Below are 18,173 nucleotides of genomic sequence, written 5' to 3'. Positions count from 1 at the left end.
GCACTCTTTAAAATTTTGATTGAAAACTACTTTTGGACTTTCATAAATACTTTTGAACATGTCAGATATTGCAATCACAACTCTACAAAGCTCATATGATTGTGTGACTCTTGTTCATCAGTAAGTTAGCCAATTTTTGTTTTCCTTTCTAATTTCACAATTTTTTAAACTACTTTTAATATGAAAAATTTTTAAAAAGTATTATTAATCGGTAAAAAAACTTTAATTTTTTAATTAAAAAGTACTTTTTAGACCTTTGACATGTCAGATGTCACAAATGCGATTCTACAAAGTCCACAAAACGAAAAACGATTGTGTTGTACTTGCTCCTGTCCACAGCTAATTAAAAATGCAAAGTATTTTATACGAAAGAAAATGAAAACATGTGGGAAGGGATTGTTAGAGTACGTTGGCACAAGAAACTGCCTATTTAATTGAACTTCCATCCAAAATTATTTTGATACTTAAAAAAAACTTCTAAAATTTCAAATTTTGAACTATTTTTCATCTACCTATATTGTCCTCTTAATGAAATTGTGATGAACATGAGAGGAGATCGAAGAACAAACAATCCCCTCAATACGATCATTTTTTACCGTCAGCATCGCCTTTCTTCGCGACAGGCTTTCGATAATTTTCCTTGACGTGCTTCGCCATGATGTAGGCCGACTTTGCAAGCTTCTTGGCATTGGGTATGTTGTAATTTTGAGCAACGAAGGCTCCAAAGAGAGTTCCCAACACGAATGAGAAAGAAATTCTCATCATCCCATTTTACCAACAAATCTCTTCCAAAAATATACAACACACACAAATTATTGTATTGTACTACTTAAGTTTTCGAAGAATGATTTGACCCCTTCTCCACGGCTTACCTTCAAAGAACTATTCAAATTTTATATTCCACCATTAAGTTTTTATTTTTAATTATTTTTAATTATTTTTAAGGCTTACGTGTTCTGCAAGTAAGGTATTTGTTGGTAAAATCTCTTGTTTTCGATCTATATCGATTTATTATAATTATATTTTTTATTTGGGATGACAATACAATTAGATTTTTTAAGCACCTAATTATATAAATGTATAAAAATGTATAATAACTCTAATATTTACAGATTTATCAGAATAGACCGCCAATGTGAAAATTAAATATGTTTTTAATAAATAAATAGAATCCTAAACCCTAGATCAGAGACGATTTTTATTTTTAATAAATAAAAAAGTAAAACTCTAACTCTAAATCCTAGACTCTAAATCTTAAATCTTCAAAAAGATAAAATATGTTGGAAAATTCAAGAGAAGCACCGTGGGAAAATTAAGCAAGAATAAGTACATTGATGAGAAGAGTTATTATATTTGTTTAATAATTTATTCAAATATTTTCATTTAATCCTTAATTTGCATTAAATGACCCTCAATGGGAAAGAATGCATTTTGAAATATAATAATAAATGTGATAGAATGACATTTATTAAGGATAATTTGAGGGAAAAAAACTTTTTTAAATCATGAAAATAGTTTGTAAATATTTTAAATAGGGGTGTTCACGGTTCGGTTTGGAGGCCGAACCGAAACCGAAACCGATTTTTTTTAAAAAAAAATCAAAACCTAGTCGAACTTAAGTACACACCAGAATCGAACTGAATCACGATTTGACTCGGTTCCTGCGATTTTGCTTTTGATTGAACAAGCTAAAAAATAATAATAATAATAGCAAGGTGGGTTGGCGTGCACTCATGACTCAACCATTGCCACCATTGGCAGCGTGCACTGCTGCCAGCTCACCAAACCTAGTGTTGCCGCCGCCGACTGTGCAGTGTAGGTTTGTATTTATTATTATTTTTAATGTGAGTGATATAATCATATATATATATATATATATATATATATATATTAAATAAAATTATAGGTAATCGGTTCAGTTCGGTTTCTTAAGCGGTTCTGCTTTTGAAAATCGAAACTGAACCGATTATTTCGGTTCTGTTTTTCTGCTTAATCGAACCGAACCGCCAAACCACCAAACCAAAAATTCGGTTCGGTTTTTCGATTTTGTCGATTTCTTCAATTTCGTTGTGCGCCCAAAATTTTAAATAATGAATCTTTTGTGAGATATGACGTGTAATATGATCCACTGAAAAACCATTTCTATTTTAATTTTGAGGGTTTGAACTTAGTTTATATTTTGTTCAACGACTTGAGAGATCATTCTTTATGGAAACATTTATTTATTTATTTTGTTCCAACAGCACTTGTCAAAATCTAGCTCAATTAAAACAATAATATTTGCCAAAATAGTTTTTAAAAGAATAAAATTTCCATAATTTGAAAAAGAAAATATATGTTTTAAAAAATCCTTATTCCCTACCTTAACAGTTTTGTCCGGAAAAAAATAAAAATAAAAATAAAAAGTGACCAATATGATTAGTTGATATATTAACAGTTAAGATACCCGATTAGTTATAATATTATTTTAAGTCAAAATAATATCAGGTGAATTTCAATTTTGATTTATTTTTGTATCTCTATTTCCAAAATGTTCGTTTGGTTCATTTTAATGTCCGTACTTTTAAAATATTTTTTTATTTGTGTACTTTTGAAAACGTGATAATTTTATTCTATATTTGAAAAATTTTAACAAAAATTTTACATCTAACTGAAACTTTTAATATAAAGTAATATTTACGTTTTAAGGAACATAATGAGTATAATGTTACGTTGAAATTATAATAGAAAAAATGATATTAAAAATAGAAATAAGGGACCAAGATGGTCACTTTTTTTTAAATATAGGGACAGACACAAATATTTTGAAAGTACAATGATTAAAAATAATTCAAAGTTGAAAAATATATTGACAAAAATAAACATCTTGAAAGTAGAGAGATCAAAATGAACAAAAGTTGAATTTTTAAAAGAGCCATGATAGCTACATGAAACCAAGTCGTTTGAAGAGATTTCAAAACTCTAAACGAGGGAGGAACATGGGTATTGAGGGACCGTTCGATAACATTTCCGTTTCCCATTTCCTCTTTGTTCCCGTTTCTCTTTTTTGAAGAACGGACATGTTTGTTAGCTCATCTCCTTTTTAGTTTCTACATTTTCGGAAACATTTAAAAAGAAAGGACTAAATTTTAAAAATTTAAAAACTATATAAACTAGATGAAATATTGTATATTGCATTTTAATAATGAATGCGAACTTTTGCTTCATTGGTGTAGGGCTCTTATTTAACCCGAACGTTCTTAATTCGAGTCACCTAGGCCTCTACACTTCATTTTTTTTTTCTTAAATTTTTTAGTTCCTTTTTTTATATTTTTATAATTTCTTTTCTGAATAAAAAATATTCTAAAACTTCTTTTATATCCAATAAATTTATATGACAAATTATATTTTATTTAATGAATTATATTATTCGAATATATGTTATATCTTTTTATATTATATCTACTAAATTTTATTTAAATTAAAATAATAGCTCAATTGGTTTAGACACTGTCCGACCAACAAATTGTGAGTTCAAATCCACATTCATTCATGTTGTACTAAAAAAACTAAAAATAGACCATCCTAAATTAAAATATATATCCCTCATTAATAGGTCATGGGTTGGAATCCTCATCCCATAAGTTGTTTATTTTTGTTTATATTGTTTTTATTTTTGTAAGAAACCAGAAATAGAAATGATTATGAAACGTATTCTTGTTTCTAATTCTAAAAACGTTAGAAGCTAAAAATAAAAAATAAGAAATGAGAAATGATAACGTTACTAAAGAGACCTTAAATTCTCGAAAGTTTGCATCGATAGTTTCGGTGGCTTTTCTTGCGTTTATGTGCAAATAAATGCAAATTATGTAAGTGCATAGATTTGCATTTGAGATTTTTGGCCCTAACCCAAATATGGTTTGGGTTTATAGCTCTCTACTTTATGAACAGGGGAAGAAAATCTAATTTTTTTTTTATATTCACGAGTGTCAAGATCAACTTATGCACATATTGACTAACTTCACGAGACAACTGTCTGAAATACATAATAATGGAGGCTTAGTCGCACGACTGAAATAATAAAATGAAAATAAAGTCCTAATCCAAAATTTAATAGAAATAGAAAATGTTACAAATACTGGGATTTTGTTTTTTCTAATTATATATATATTTGGTAATGTACAAACAGGATGTTGTAATCAAAATAATTTGAGGGACATGTGCACGTGACCGGCCGGTTGATCTTATAACAATGGGGACAATCACCTCTATATTATCAACTCACTCTTTATTTTTAATTTTTGTAATTAATTTCACTTCTATGGTTTCAAGATACTAATCATCTATTGGTTTAAATTTTATTTTTATTTTTTAACCTTCAAACTATTTATTTTAGTTCTCTACATCCCTTTTTATAAAGATTTCGTTTTTATTTTTCTATTTTTAAAAGTTATTTTTGCTTTTTTCACAATTTTTTATTATATTTTTCACCATTCTTCCAAACACAAATTTTTAATCAAATTTTAAAAACAAAAATAATTAATTTAGGGGTCGTTTGATAACCCATTCAATTTTCTTTTCTTTTATTTTTAAAAAATTATTTTGAAATTATATGAGAATTTCAAAAAAAAAAGTAGTTTTCAAAAACAGGTTTTTTTTTCAAAATCTCATTTTGTTTTTCTTTCTCATATTTATCTTTTGTTTTTCTTTCTCATATTTATCTCTAAAAATTTATTTTTCACTCTAAAATTTTTTTATTTCTAAATTTCTCCGTTCAAACTTTATTTTTATCTCTCTAAAATTTTCATATTTTGAATATTTATTGTTATTTGTCTTTCCCCAATTTTTTTGTATTTTTATTTTTTTTTCTAACATATCAGTTTCATTTATCTCCCTAAAAATTTAATATTTTTCCTAACTTTTTGCTCTCTAAAATTTCATATTTTATAACTTTTATTTGTCTTCGTAATCTATTTTTTCCACTAAAAATTATATTTTATTTTCTCGTTCAATTTTCTTTCACGACAACTTTTATTTATCTGTGTATTTATTTATTTTCTATAAAAATTATATTTTGAATCTTGTTTTTACCTCTAAATTTTGTTTTTCTATTTCTTTATAATTTATTTTTTTTAACATATATTTTCTTCTCAACTTAATTTTTTTCTCCAAAATTTTTCTCTTTCTGTCTTTAACTTTTCTTTAACTATTTTTTTTCCAAATATTTTTATTTATCTCTCTAAAATTTATCTTCCAAAGTTTATTTACATCTCTATTTTCATGTCTCTACATTAGGGGAAGAGAAAAATTTCCGCAGGGTCGGGTCCAAAAAAATAGAAAATGCATGTCCCGACCCTCTCCCTGTCCCCGATTCCATTTTTTAAATAATTAATATATATTTATTACACTTTTTTTTTATATTTTAATTCTAAAAATAATTAAAAACAATTATAAAACCGATAATTTTTCTCGAGAACATCTCTCAGACCCAAGAACAATGTGGAGACAGAGACTAAAAATTTTCACGAGCCCAAGAATGAGGGAGAGCGTTCGCACCCACACCGTTGTGGTCCAATAAGATTTTTTTAAGTATATGTGGGAGTATAGATTCGAACTCACGACTTTTGGTCGGATTTAGGTGACTTAATCACAAGTTATCGGTATCATAGGTGTAAATATTATTTTTAGATAATTTCTTTAGAATATAGATACGTCAAATTGCTAGTGGATGACATTTTGGGAGGGCAAGAATTTCCAAGCGAGTTAAGTATTTCTAAGAGAGAAAAAAGAGAAGGAACTATTATGTTAAACGATCATCATAACTTAGCGGCAATTAACATTTACTCCTTATCTTAAGGTTGGAGGTTTAAATCTTGGTGCTCCCAATTTATTGTCATAGTACTATGTTAACAAATAGGGAGTTTTAATCCAACAAATTTTTGAACTAAAAAAGAAATCCAATTTATTTAAAGAGTCCTATTAAATTTTAAGCTGTTAATTGAGCTAATTTATATAGACTTTTGAATTCAGCTAATATTAGGTAAAAAAAACCAACTTTAAAAATAATTTATTTGAAACAAATTTTAAAAATAATTACACTTTATTATTGTTTTAATTATTTTGCTAAATTATTTACTATATATTTGAAAACCATGATGTGTAGATGGTAAAATTATTATTTTTAGTTTATTTTGCTTTTAATCATAAACCTTCATACTTACTCTTTTTAATCCCTTTTTAAGTTTCAAACATTATAATTTAATTCTCAAACTTTACCTAATATGTCATTTGTCATTGTTGTTAAATAGGTTAACAAAATAATAATTTAATTACTTTTTAAAAGTTTAATAATAAACTCTTTTTGATTTTTTACTTTAATTGAAGTAATGACTTAGTTCCTAATTTTTTTTTAACCATTTAGCTCCCATATTTTCAAATGATTAACAATTTAATGTAGTCACTGAACTTTAATATATAACCATTTAGTTCTTAAAGTTTAAAGTCTATAACGATTTAGTCTTAATTGTAAAAGTTTTTGTAATTTGTTGATCTATAAATCGATGAAATACCAAATACGTTTATAAATTACAAATACTGAATAATTATATCAAAAAAGATCAACACTAAATTGTATAAGATTTTTTATACTAGAGGCTAAATTGTTCCGTAGAATAAATCATAACAAATAAAAATTAAGAGACTATGTCATTATTCCAACCAAAGTACATAAATCAAATATCCTAATTTTTTTAATGAAAAACATTTAACATATGAAAGCTAAATCTGAGAATTTTAAAAGTTAACCTATTGAAATTATTAGGCATTTTTAGCCATTTATTTATATATATTCCTGTGTTGAGATGTTAGTTTTTTTACTGCAATATGTGGTATGAAGATCAAACTGAGAACTATGTCAATTACGCGGCCGCAGGTAAAGAGATGTTTTTAAAACATTCTCATTAATAAATTTAAAATCAAAATTTTAGAACAGATATTGATGTAAAAGAGATGTTTTTAAAACATTCTCATTAATAAATTTAAAATCAAAATTTTAGAACAGATATTGATGTAAAAGAAACTATTTCATATATCCCTATTTTTTTAATTATATTTTTTGGTTAAGTTATTTAATTTAATTTTTGTAATAAAAAAATAACAAAAATGGATTAAAAAAAATAGGTGGAAGCTTTTATCAGAAGCTGAGTCATCCCGTGATGATCCCGTCTTATCTGCTTCCCATTAAAAGCAGCGTAGAATTTCCAATTCCAATCCACTTTTTTCAACACAAAATTTTTGACAATTTCAATATTTTAGCATCGCAAAATCCACTTTTCCTCTAAGTTTTCTCCCCAAATCTCGCTCTGATTTCTGTTCCTCGCCGGAAAAACGGATTTCGAGGCCACAAACAAGGCAAAGTTCAGTTCGCACCTCCCATCAGGTTCGTATTTCTTCACCGATGATCCAATTTCGTCTATGGAATTCACAGGAATTGCTTCAATCTCAGTTGATTCGAAGTTCTTTTTCTCCTTGTTTTCCGATCGGCGATTGACTGCTTTAGCGGATTATTGACTTGCTCTATCACTTTTCCCCTCCTATGCCTACATTGAAACAGAACTTGGAAGATAATGCGTTGTTTTTCCTTATCCTCTTTAAAGATTGGTCTATAATATCAGAAATTGTTCTTATAATCTATGATAGGGATTGTAGTTGTTGACCATGTTTACTCCGATTGAGCTGGATTTATCTTTTATTGGTTTACTTTGTAATATGGATCGCAACTGGTTGTAAGTTAAAATCTCTTTTTTTCAGTTTATTCGTCACTATAATGTCTACGAGCTCGTTCAAGCAAGAGCATGATTTCGGTATATTCTCGAGCTTGCTTACGGAGTCAGTTTCTGTATTTTTACTCTCAAAGCCAAATCGCCTTTTGTTTGTTCACTTTTACGCAGAAAAGAGACACGCTGAGGCATCCCGGATTAGAGAGAAGTACCCAGACAGAATTCCAGTAAGTATTATGACTTTTCTCATAGTTTTTTTGTTGCTCTGGATTTCTTCTATTCAAATTGGATAGTCATTTCGCATTTTATTTGACTATAATTGCGTAATCTATGTCTACCAATGTAAATACATGTAAATGTGTATAATCACGTCAAATGAGCTTTTTCTTTACAGATCAAATAATTCCACGTTTGCTGTTAAAGGCTTGTGCTTATTGACACTCTCATTCTTGTCCATTCCTGGCATATTCCACTTAAAAATTCTTTATAAAAGCTTAATATCTGTCCCAAAAGAAGAGCTTTATTATAATGCATACATTTTGGTTGTAAACTGAACATTAGTTCTTGTCAACTGTTGGATTTCTTTATCACCACTCTTTGAGTTTGAGCATCATTTTTAGATACTTTACAAAGTTTTTCCTAATATTTGAACATTTACATTGATGGTATATGCGATATTGAATTTTGTATTCCCATCTGTTTTTTCAAATATAAGACTGAGTTAATAGTTTGAAATTAATGAACCATCATGGATCAGTTGTGTATGGGCGATTGAATTTATTCTTCGTCTTAATTAAGAAACTTAGCTTTCATTTATAAAAAATAAAAGAATAAAAAAGAGCTTACAAAAACAACCGCCCAAAAAGGGTGCCAAACAACAAAAGACCTAACAAGACAAAAAAAGGATTCTAATCTAAAAGAATAAGACCAAAAAGATAATTACAAAATCTCCAGATACATATACTCAAAAGAGACATCAAACTTATTTGGCTAGTGTCAACACCTCTTCCCAAGACTTCTCAAATCCTCTACAAATCGAGATAGTGATGCAAAATGTCACGACCCCAAAAGTTGATGTTGGATGGTGACGGTGGGACCATGACACAAAGCACTTGTTGCTAAAGAAGAGTATATTTGCTAAAATTTTCTTTAACTTCAATTACGTGTCAATGCCAAGAAAAATGTTCATGATATAAACAATACCACTCCATGATTTTGTTCTCATGCTGGAGTGCAATCCAGTCTCTGTTCAGCCATTTATTTTTTATTCCTCAGGTTATATGATCCAATATTTGGTTTCCAAATCTCTCTCGTGTAGTTATGGTTTTTTTTTTTTCTTGTTAATATCATTCTTTTTTGTGTTGAATAGGTAATCGTGGAGAAGGCGGAGAGAAGTGATATTCCCAATATTGACAAAAAAAAGTAAGAAGAGTTTATTTTTGGCAGTCTATAATATTACTTTCTTAACATTGAAGCCTTTTCAATTTATAGTCAGTTTTATTCTTTATCTATAAATGCTATAAATGCTTCTTCTGTATGTCATAATTCTTCCTCCATTTCATCTCTTCCTCCATTCCTTTCATGGGAGCTAGTAATTCTGGTTATGTATCTATTGAATGATTTAGGACTTGGTTCTTTTCTCATTTTCTTGCGCTGGATTGCATCAAGCTTTGGTTTTATATTTAATGGGTCCTTTTTAGCGCTAGATTCTCAAGAAAAGAGGTTTTCAGTTTTTTTAATGATCTGATTATGCATTTGCAGGTATCTTGTGCCTTCTGACCTAACTGTGGGTCAATTCGTTTATGTTATCCGGAAGAGAATAAAACTAAGTGCAGAAAAGGCAATTTTCATATTTGTGGACAATGTGCTGCCTCCAACAGGTTAAACAACACCCTTTTATTTTTTTGGGATCAAGATCTGTGAACGGAAAATCATGATTATTGTGTTTGATATGGAGGGTATTTAGGTATTTTTCTTAAATATATTTACATAGAAGCATAAAAATGATAATAGATGAGAACCATGAATTGTCCTGATTCATTTAACTTCATTCTCAATCCTGACCATTGTTTCTGTGGTACTGTTAGAATCCTAATTTTACTATTACATTAGTCAAATGATATTATTTTAGTCCATAACTTTGGTAGCGATATGTCTTGAACTCCGATTTTGATTCCAATAAGTTCTCATTAGTACAGTACTTAAATGTTGATGTGACATGTTGATTGGTTTAGTGGGTGATGTATGATGATCTAACATAACATGGCACAAAGGAGTAGGCGAGTTAGATAAAATAATGTCATGGAGGCAAAAAGAAAAAAAACAAGATGATGGAAGCTGGAATACATTTCGAATTGAACTTTTTGGTCTATCTGCCTTTATTCTGTGAAATTAGCACACTACCTTGTGCCACCCGTTGTCCTTTCATGCCAACTCACCACCCATTAGTCCAATTTGTGTGCCAATCAGCATTTAAAATAACAGTAGATAATTGGTTGGAACTTATAAGGATCAAAATTAAATATCTAGGGATGTGATTGTGACTTTTTAAAATTTGAGACTAAATAAACACAACCATAAAATTTAAAACTAAATTTATAATTTAACCAATTATGTTTGGAATTTTAGGTACATATATAATTTATTAGCTATTTTTTTCCCTTTTAATTTTTTTCCTTAATTTGTACATAGATCACTCAATTAGTTGTTGTAGAGAATATAGGGAGCAGAAAAGTTTGAGGGGGATTTTACCACGCTCAGCACACTGAGCAGTGGCCAACATTGGTGGTATATATGGACTGTCAACAGTACATGCATAATGTTCTAAGAGGAGAATCAATAACAAACAATAACAGATGGAAAACCCATAAAATATAGGAAATGAAAAAACAGTAAATACCTGGGAAAATCTAGATTTACATATTTTCTAACAGTTGTAACGTGAGTTTCTATAGTTTAGGAGCTGTTACTCATATTATTGTATTTTAAAAACGAGAACCAAGGGAAGAGGTACGAAAGTTTGTGTTCCTTGGGAACTCAATTTCGAAAGTCTAGACTCCCTCCAATGGATCCCAGCTCGAAACTCTAGGAAGACATTTTGATAATAGAGATGTCAGAATATTTTTTTGGCTACAGCAATCTCATTTACGTACGATGATTCGGATCTCTGGTCAACGTGCATAAAAATCTATCAACACTTTCTATTGGGACATCAAAATCTCTTTTTAGTTATTGAGTTTATATCTTCTGATTATTACAGGATCTCTCATGTCTGCAATCTACGACGAGAGGAAGGACGAGGACGGGTTTCTCTATGTTACATACAGTGGAGAAAACACATTTGGGTGACGCCTACTGCAGTTTGCAGTTTCCTGCTCCCTCTCTCTCCTTGTTTATTATTGTCTTCATCAGTCCCTGCAACCCATTGATTATCTTTGTTACTGTTTGTGCCACATATATGCATAATCGCATTTGTAAATAAATTGTACAGTTGAAGACAACTTATTATATATATATGCTGATAAACATTGATACCAAAAGTCATTGTTTCATCTTGTAATCCCGTTGAATTGTATTTAATGAAGTGGTAAGTTTCAACTTCTAAATCAGCTTTTTGATGGCCTCGTGATGATATGATTCATATTTGAAGTTCAAAATCGACATCGTCGGAGTTGATCAGACCAGGATTTAAATTGTGAATTGATTATCTCATCTAAGGTACATTTGCATATATGTTCTCCTTGCAACCATAATGATTTAGTTTCTTTTTTGTTTCGGAAAATATGGATGAACAGAAAAAAGCTGTGAAGATTGTTGGGGTCCGATTACTAGAAAGCAATCAGATAACTATATTGCAATATTAAAGAGATGTTACAATATTGATAAAGAGATGTTACAATATTGATGGCCTTTCGGGAAGACTATCTCTCTCCCAAAGTTCTTCACTTTTCCAGATGTCCTTCTCTACCTACTACCCCTAGCTATATTCGACATACCTCTAACTAATTACTATAATATCCCTCATAATATACTAATAATATTCTCAATATAGTACTCCTATCAGGACTCTCGCAATTGTGATTGTGGTATGTACTATGACTCAATTTGATGTATTTTTCTTCCCAACTAAGTTAATTATTGTTAAGCTAGTGAAATTTAATCAATTTAGAGAGCTAGATTCTCAATTCTTCAATAGTTAGAGGAAAAATGTCTCAGGTTTTACGGCTCGTGGCAAGCAGAGTACTTGGGGAATGAACTTAAAATTCTTAGAACCTTGTGTTGGTTAAGCACTTAGGTCCTTATATCTACGTATCTCATACTACTCGGGTCATAGCATCAGCTAGTGATGTTTTCAACTATTGGACTCTCCATCTAAAGTGTAGCGTAGCGGTGCTTGTATTGAGTTCTATAGCCACGTAAATTATAAATTGGACTGAGGAGTGTATTATATTTTCACATTTGCATGATAGCTCTCAAAGTCTAGCTAACTATAGATATTATTTAATCACGAGTTAATTAGAAATGCCAATACAATCTCACAAGATAGCGTTATCATAAGATAGGGAAAATTAAGACAATAATTTATACAATGTTGTATACTTTTTTCATTCTTATTAAAAATTTGTAAATGATTAAAAATCTCCAAGTGTGTATATTAGAAATGAATTGTCAATATTAATTTTGTAACTAGTTTTATAGGAATTTTAAGAGACTATAGGATCCTAACCTTGCATATGAATTATGATGATGAATACAGAAGATTACAGGGAAATTGAGATTTTTGACCCCTTCCAATAACCACTTTGGACTTTTGACCCCCTTTTGATTTTTACCTATTTATGACCCCTCCACCTCAGAAGGATGGTTGGACTTTCTGGAATCCATCTTGGGACTCATCCCGGTTCGAAATGGACGGGGACGAGGCCCGAGATAGAATCCTGAAAGTCCATATCTTGTACATCGACTTTCTGGATTCCATCCCAGGTTTCAACCCGGTCCGTTTCTAAGCAATATTGTTTTGTTTTGTTACAAGAGACATGGATATGACACTTAAGATCAACCAAGACGACTGGTTCCCGGCCGTGCTGTCAAATCTCGCTCACGTAGGGAAAACCTCTTCTCGTCTTAAGGCTAGGTTAACTCCCTCTCAGTTAGACATGTTTAGTCAAACATGTTTTGGTCCGATTTTAGGGATGAACGTTGTATTTAACGGTCCGTTGCTCCATCACTTGTTGCTTAGAGAGGTGGAGGAACCTAGAGACGACCTCATTAGCTTTAACCTATTCGGGAATAGGGTCTCTTTTGGGAAGCGGGAGTTCGACCTAATAACCGGTCTTAGACACACCATGAATAGGGTAGACGAGGATGTTCATAACTGGAGACTTAGAATTCTGTATTTTCAAGACAAGGCGAGTGTGAAGTGTTCGGAGTTGGAGAAAATTTTTTTAGAACACACATTCGAAAATGACGAGGACGCTGTGAAGATTGCTATAGTGTACTACATAGAGCTTGCCATGATGGGCAAGGAAAGGAAGCAGAAAATGGACACGAGCCTCCTTGGGATTGTGGATCGGTGGGAAGTTTTCTGTAATTATGACTGGAGTTCAATGATTTTTGAAAGGACTCTCTGGAGCTTGAAGAACGCTCTGAAGGACAAGGTCGAGGCGTACAAACAGAAGGTCGCTATGGACTCGAGCCATGTTGAGACGTATAGCTTGTATGGGTTTCCATACGCTTTCCAGGTTAGTGAAATTTAAATGTAATTTATTATATATTTATGTACCTGTGAAATACCGTAGAGTCTAACTTGACGTGACTGCAGGTTTGGGAATACGAGACAATATCAACCTTGTCGACTCGAGTAGCATTGAGGCTGAATGACGATGCTATTCCTCGTCTACTTAGATGGTCCTGCACCTATTCACGTGCTTTTAATGTTTTGGAGCGAGAGGTCTTCGAGAACGTCAAGGTGAGTACAACATGTTCTTATTGTTTTTAGTATTTAATATTAAAATCGACCTAACTATTTGTGTTATACAGTCGAAGGTTGTAGTTCATTTGGAGGCGACTGATGTCGAACGACAGCACATGGCTCGTGTTATGCATCCACCAGTGGCCCCTGTCGGACCTCCTGCACCCACAGAACTTGCTACAGAACCACTGGCTACTACTTCCACCGCTCAGAAGTCTCCCGTTACTGGTGAGGTTGGGGATCCAGTTGAGCTCGATGATGTAGCAAAGGATGCTTCCCCAGTGGTTGATCATGTAACAGAAGATATTATTGGGACCGATGGAGGACAAGATCAATTGTTGCCACAGAAAGGGACGGAGAAGAAGAAGAAGAAGTCGAAGCATAAGTGGAGTCGGGAGCTGCGGAGGCTCGGCGACAGAGTGACGGCCATTGAGACAACTCTGACGGGCATGACGACTGACATAAAGGACATAAAGAAGTTTATGAAGAGGCTAACAAAGGTAAGGCTTATTGTATTGTATTATCTGAATTTCTTGTTCACATCCGTATATTTATAATTTTTATTACGTAGGTTATGTCGAAGGGCCAAAATAAATATGATAGAAGGGGCGGTGTGCCGGATCAGGATGGGTCTTCGGGTGGACGTGATCCGAGTGGGTGTAACGAGGAGGATATAAACATGGATGAGGATCCGAAGACAGGGGACGAGCCGAGGATGGACGAGGATCCGAAGACTTGTGAAGAACCCGCCGACGTTCACGAGCGTGACGTGGAGATGGATCACGCTCCTACCATTGTAGGAGCTACCCAGGAGGTCCCAAGTGGCCACCCTAGTCTGGTCGACGTAATTGAGGTATTTCTGTAACGATACTAACTTTTTTACTTTAACCTAACTTTATTTACTTAAAGCAAATGTTCGTCCATTTTTAGGATCTTACTCTAGGTACGTGCGCCAGTGACGGGGAGGCAAGTAAGGGGCAGATGGTTAACGTACCGACACCGCAACCCGCAGGGCCACCAAGAAAGCAAACTGATAGGACAGAAAGTCGACCCCTACCCTTATCACATGGAGGAACTCCACACCTGACCGTTGTTAAGGTAACGCCAACGTCCAACTCCAACTCCAACATCATTAAGTATTGTATTGAACTTCTTTTATACTTGTTATAGGTTGAACCTGAGTTTATTGAAGGCCCACTTGGCCAGGGTCTTCGGAAGAGAAAATATCCGTGGAAGTTGCGGGCCATATACACGCCCACCGGCCAACGTGGTATCAAAGTTCGAGCGTATGACCCTACATGCCCCATCCCACCGTTCCTGGACAAGGGGTTCCAGAAATGGATGGACGACCCATCAACCGACGGCAATTCCCGTTCAACGTCCGTCGGGATCAAATACAAGAGTTGGTTTGGCCTGCTCCTGGATCCTGAGTTTCAACTCGACGACGAGGTTAGTGAAGTTTAGAAGCAGCAAAATTGTTTTTAATTATAGACTTATACTTTTTATAATGTCACATGCAGTATATCGACTCGCTCATGATGTTAACGGCGAGAAAGGTTGAGAAGTGTAAACATTTATTGCGCGTGCGATTCGCAATAGGCGACGTACTTCTATCCGTAAGTTTGGCTTACCTTTCACCCATGTAACGAACGATATTACTTCGATACGTGAATGACGTTTGTGGGGGGTTTTTTTTTTCAGAACTTGCTACGACGAACAGACAGACCATATGCAGCTATGAAGTCGGGTGTCCTGCCGTCGAAATGTACGTATGATTGGAGGCAAGAGCGTACCATCTTTCGGTACGTGCTTGGTCGACAATCGGACTACGACACCCCATGCACCGAGGCCGATATCGTGTACACGCCGATGAATATTGGCTGCAACCACTGGGTCATGATCGGGATTGATCTTGTGGAGGGTGATCTAACCGTATGGGACTCACTGCAGTCGATCACCCCGTTGGATGATCTCGAGAAGGCGCTCAAGCCAATGTGCACGATAATCCCGACGATTCTTCATTGGAGCGGGATGCTCGCAGTTCGGCCTAACCTGCCCACGGTGCCGTGGAGGGTCCGAAGACGTACTGTACCTCAGCAAGCCGGGTTCACAGATTGCGGCATATTTTGTGTTAGATTTTTCGAGTACGATGTAACTGGGTCAAAGATGGACACTTTAACTCAAAGTAACATTTCTTTATTTCGTCGTCAATATGTTGTACAATTGTGAGCTCGCAGACCCTTTTTTTAGTTGTAATTATTCTTTGTATCGATTTTTTTTCCACGGACCTAAATATGACCTATCATAATTTGTTTTAGCATACTTATGTTTAGCTGTAGTCACTGATGAACAGTAACATAACATAAAACACGTTTGTAATCATATATGAAAGAATAGCAACCTATTGTTCATGCATGTGCATGGATTCTTACTTGCGGTACAAGTTACCTATTCATATCTAACAAAATACAAGGGAAAATTGACAAAATAAGCCTCCTACAGGGGCCTTTTAAGTTTTTTTAATCGCCCTTCTCAAAACACAAGTTTTCTAATCATTTGTTGACATAACCTACTTTGCCAAATCATTTGCTGACGAACAGGGCGTGAAGAAGAAGGAGATCGTTAGCGCGTTAAATGGATATGGATAGCTACTTGGAGTATGTTATAGATCAAGATCGTTCATTAGCGAAAGCGAGAGCGTTCATGAGCGAGAGCGAGATCTGATCGAGATCGAGAACGTGCATGAGCTTCATCGAGAGCGTACAGCGAGAGCGTGAATGAGGTTGATCGTCATCGCGATCGAGAGCGTGCATGAGCTTGATCGAGAGCGTACAGCGATAGCGTGCATGAGCTTGACGAGAGCGTACATCTAGAACGTGCATGGGCTTGATCGAGATCGTACAGCGAGAGCGTGCATGAGCTTGACGAGGGCGTGAATGAGGTTGATCGTGATCGATATCGAGAGCGTGCATGAGCTTGATCGAGAGCGTACAACGAGAGCTTGCATGAGCTTGACGAGAGCGTACATCTAGAACGTGCATGGGCTTGATCGAGAGCGTGCATGAACGAGAGCGAGAGAGATGAAAAGACGTGAAATTTAATTCTTTCAATTGTTGGTTGATGTTCTTTAAATTAAAGAAAGGCTGCATCTAATTTTTTTTTTTTTAGTACTTATTCAATTTCAGTCTATTGAGAATAAACGGGTGCAGTGGAAAATAGCAGCGAGAGTGCAAAACAGATAACGAAAGAGATCGTGAATAAGCTTGAACGAGAATGAGCTTGAACGAAAATGAGACGTCATCGTGAACGATTAACAGCATATAAGTGGATATATAATAATGTGGAAGAAGAAAAATAGCGTAATAAGTAAGCGACCGTGATGACAATAAGAATAAATTTTTTTAGAAGTACAACGAAAATCAACGAAAATTACCACGAACGAGAATGAGTGTGTAAGAGAAAGAAGACTGTAGGATTTTGAGAAAGTAAGCAAGCAGTAACAACAAAAATAATAATAATTGATTCATTAAAGTAGGAAATAGGGGCTCCATCCATCCATCCCATTACAAAAAGTGTTTTTTAGTAGCTTAAACAAAACAACAACCATAAGCTACTACTAAAATGGGATTTTACAAATTATTATTATTATTACGGTATTGGCGTAGACGGGCTAGTAACTGATCCACCCTATCCTCCAGACGAAATCGTTCCTCCTTCTCCTCCTTCAGCAGTCCCTCCAGCAAGTCCCGCATTTCTTCAACCCGGGCTAACTTATACCTCGTGTTGTTGAGCTCGTGTTGCGTTCGACGTAGCTCTCTCCTGAGCTGGTCGTTTTCTTCCCGTGCTTGTTGAAGAGGACCGTTAATTGGCACTTCGTTCTCCGCGAAGGAGGAGGGATGGTTTGAGATAGGACTGGTTGCTCCGTCGGAAGAGGAACCGTCCGACTCGTAAGATGTTGACATGTTTGCTTCTAATAAATGTTAGATAGATAGATACTTCTAATCTGGATGTCGTTGTTGTGTACTTTGTGGTATCTATATATAGAGAAATTCTTGGTTGGTTTCATGGAAAATTGAAAAAATAATTAAATCGAAAATTGGGTTAACGGGTAGGAAGGAAGAGGAAGAGTAATTAATCACTGCATTGGAAAGGTGGAAAGACAACTGGGCTGGGACTGAGGATTTGAAAGGGCGCATTAATTAATCAACCACCCTCCCTCTTACTAACCTCTTAATTATAAGATAAGTGGGTATGGATACATATGTCTAGAACGCGAGATAGCGAGAAAGAGAGAAATCGAGAAATTTAGAAAGCGAGATAGCGAGAAAGATAGGTTGTTATCTTTGCGATCTTATAAATATACATACATGGAGACGAACGAAAAAAAGAAGGATAGCGAATGAGATCGAGAGCATAACATCGAGAGCGAGACAACGAGAGCGAGA

General features: G+C 33.8%; 3 protein-coding genes across 3 annotated transcripts; 2 read left to right on the top strand and 1 right to left on the bottom strand.

The window, feature by feature from the left end:
• Positions 1-107: 107 nt before the first annotated feature.
• LOC148210429 (uncharacterized) lies at positions 108-898 on the bottom strand. Its single transcript, XM_088126506.1, has one exon. It carries the CDS (start codon positions 763-765, stop codon positions 586-588), a length of 180 nt encoding a protein of 59 aa, XP_087982632.1. The 5' UTR covers positions 766-898; the 3' UTR covers positions 108-585.
• Positions 899-7,216: 6,318 nt separating this feature from the next.
• On the top strand, positions 7,217-11,362 carry LOC111016213 (autophagy-related protein 8f). Its single transcript, XM_022291514.2, has 6 exons — positions 7,217-7,417; positions 7,789-7,841; positions 7,929-7,984; positions 9,127-9,179; positions 9,519-9,637; positions 11,017-11,362. Exons 2-6 carry the CDS (start codon positions 7,805-7,807, stop codon positions 11,103-11,105), a joined length of 354 nt encoding a protein of 117 aa, XP_022147206.1. The 5' UTR covers positions 7,217-7,417; positions 7,789-7,804; the 3' UTR covers positions 11,106-11,362.
• Positions 11,363-11,501: 139 nt separating this feature from the next.
• Positions 11,502-16,143, top strand: LOC111008328 (uncharacterized). The gene is made up of 8 exons (XM_088126540.1): positions 11,502-13,498; positions 13,579-13,725; positions 13,797-14,228; positions 14,300-14,581; positions 14,659-14,826; positions 14,899-15,177; positions 15,249-15,344; positions 15,430-16,143. The coding sequence occupies exons 1-8, from the start codon at positions 12,794-12,796 to the stop codon at positions 15,955-15,957; spliced, it is 2,637 nt and encodes an 878-aa protein (XP_087982666.1). The 5' UTR covers positions 11,502-12,793; the 3' UTR covers positions 15,958-16,143.
• The last annotated feature ends 2,030 nt before the right edge of the window (positions 16,144-18,173 follow it).

The sequence above is a fragment of the Momordica charantia genome (genome assembly GCF_013281855.1).
Source record: "Momordica charantia cultivar OHB3-1 chromosome 7 unlocalized genomic scaffold, Mcharantia_2.0 BLBB01000007.1, whole genome shotgun sequence".
NCBI lineage: Eukaryota > Viridiplantae > Streptophyta > Magnoliopsida > Cucurbitales > Cucurbitaceae > Momordica > Momordica charantia.
Note: the sequence above shows the minus strand (reverse complement) of the source record. Positions and strands in the feature narration are given on the sequence as shown.

What these genes read in the sequence shown, in the direction of transcription:
- LOC148210429 (XM_088126506.1), bottom strand. Translation starts at nt 765, where the DNA reads ATGATGAGAATTTCTTTCTCATTCGTGTTGGGAACTCTCTTTGGAGCC.
- LOC111016213 (XM_022291514.2), top strand. Translation starts at nt 7,805, where the DNA reads ATGTCTACGAGCTCGTTCAAGCAAGAGCATGATTTCG. An exon ending in CAAGCAAGAGCATGATTTCG is followed by an intron (nt 7,842 to 7,928) that starts GTATATTCTCGA and finishes ACTTTTACGCAG; the next exon opens with AAAAGAGACACGCTGAGGCA. An exon ending in AGTACCCAGACAGAATTCCA is followed by an intron (nt 7,985 to 9,126) that starts GTAAGTATTATG and finishes TGTGTTGAATAG; the next exon opens with GTAATCGTGGAGAAGGCGGA.
- LOC111008328 (XM_088126540.1), top strand. Translation starts at nt 12,794, where the DNA reads ATGGATATGACACTTAAGATCAACCAAGACGACTGGTTCCCGGCCGTG. An exon ending in TTATGAAGAGGCTAACAAAG is followed by an intron (nt 14,229 to 14,299) that starts GTAAGGCTTATT and finishes TTTATTACGTAG; the next exon opens with GTTATGTCGAAGGGCCAAAA. An exon ending in CACACCTGACCGTTGTTAAG is followed by an intron (nt 14,827 to 14,898) that starts GTAACGCCAACG and finishes TACTTGTTATAG; the next exon opens with GTTGAACCTGAGTTTATTGA.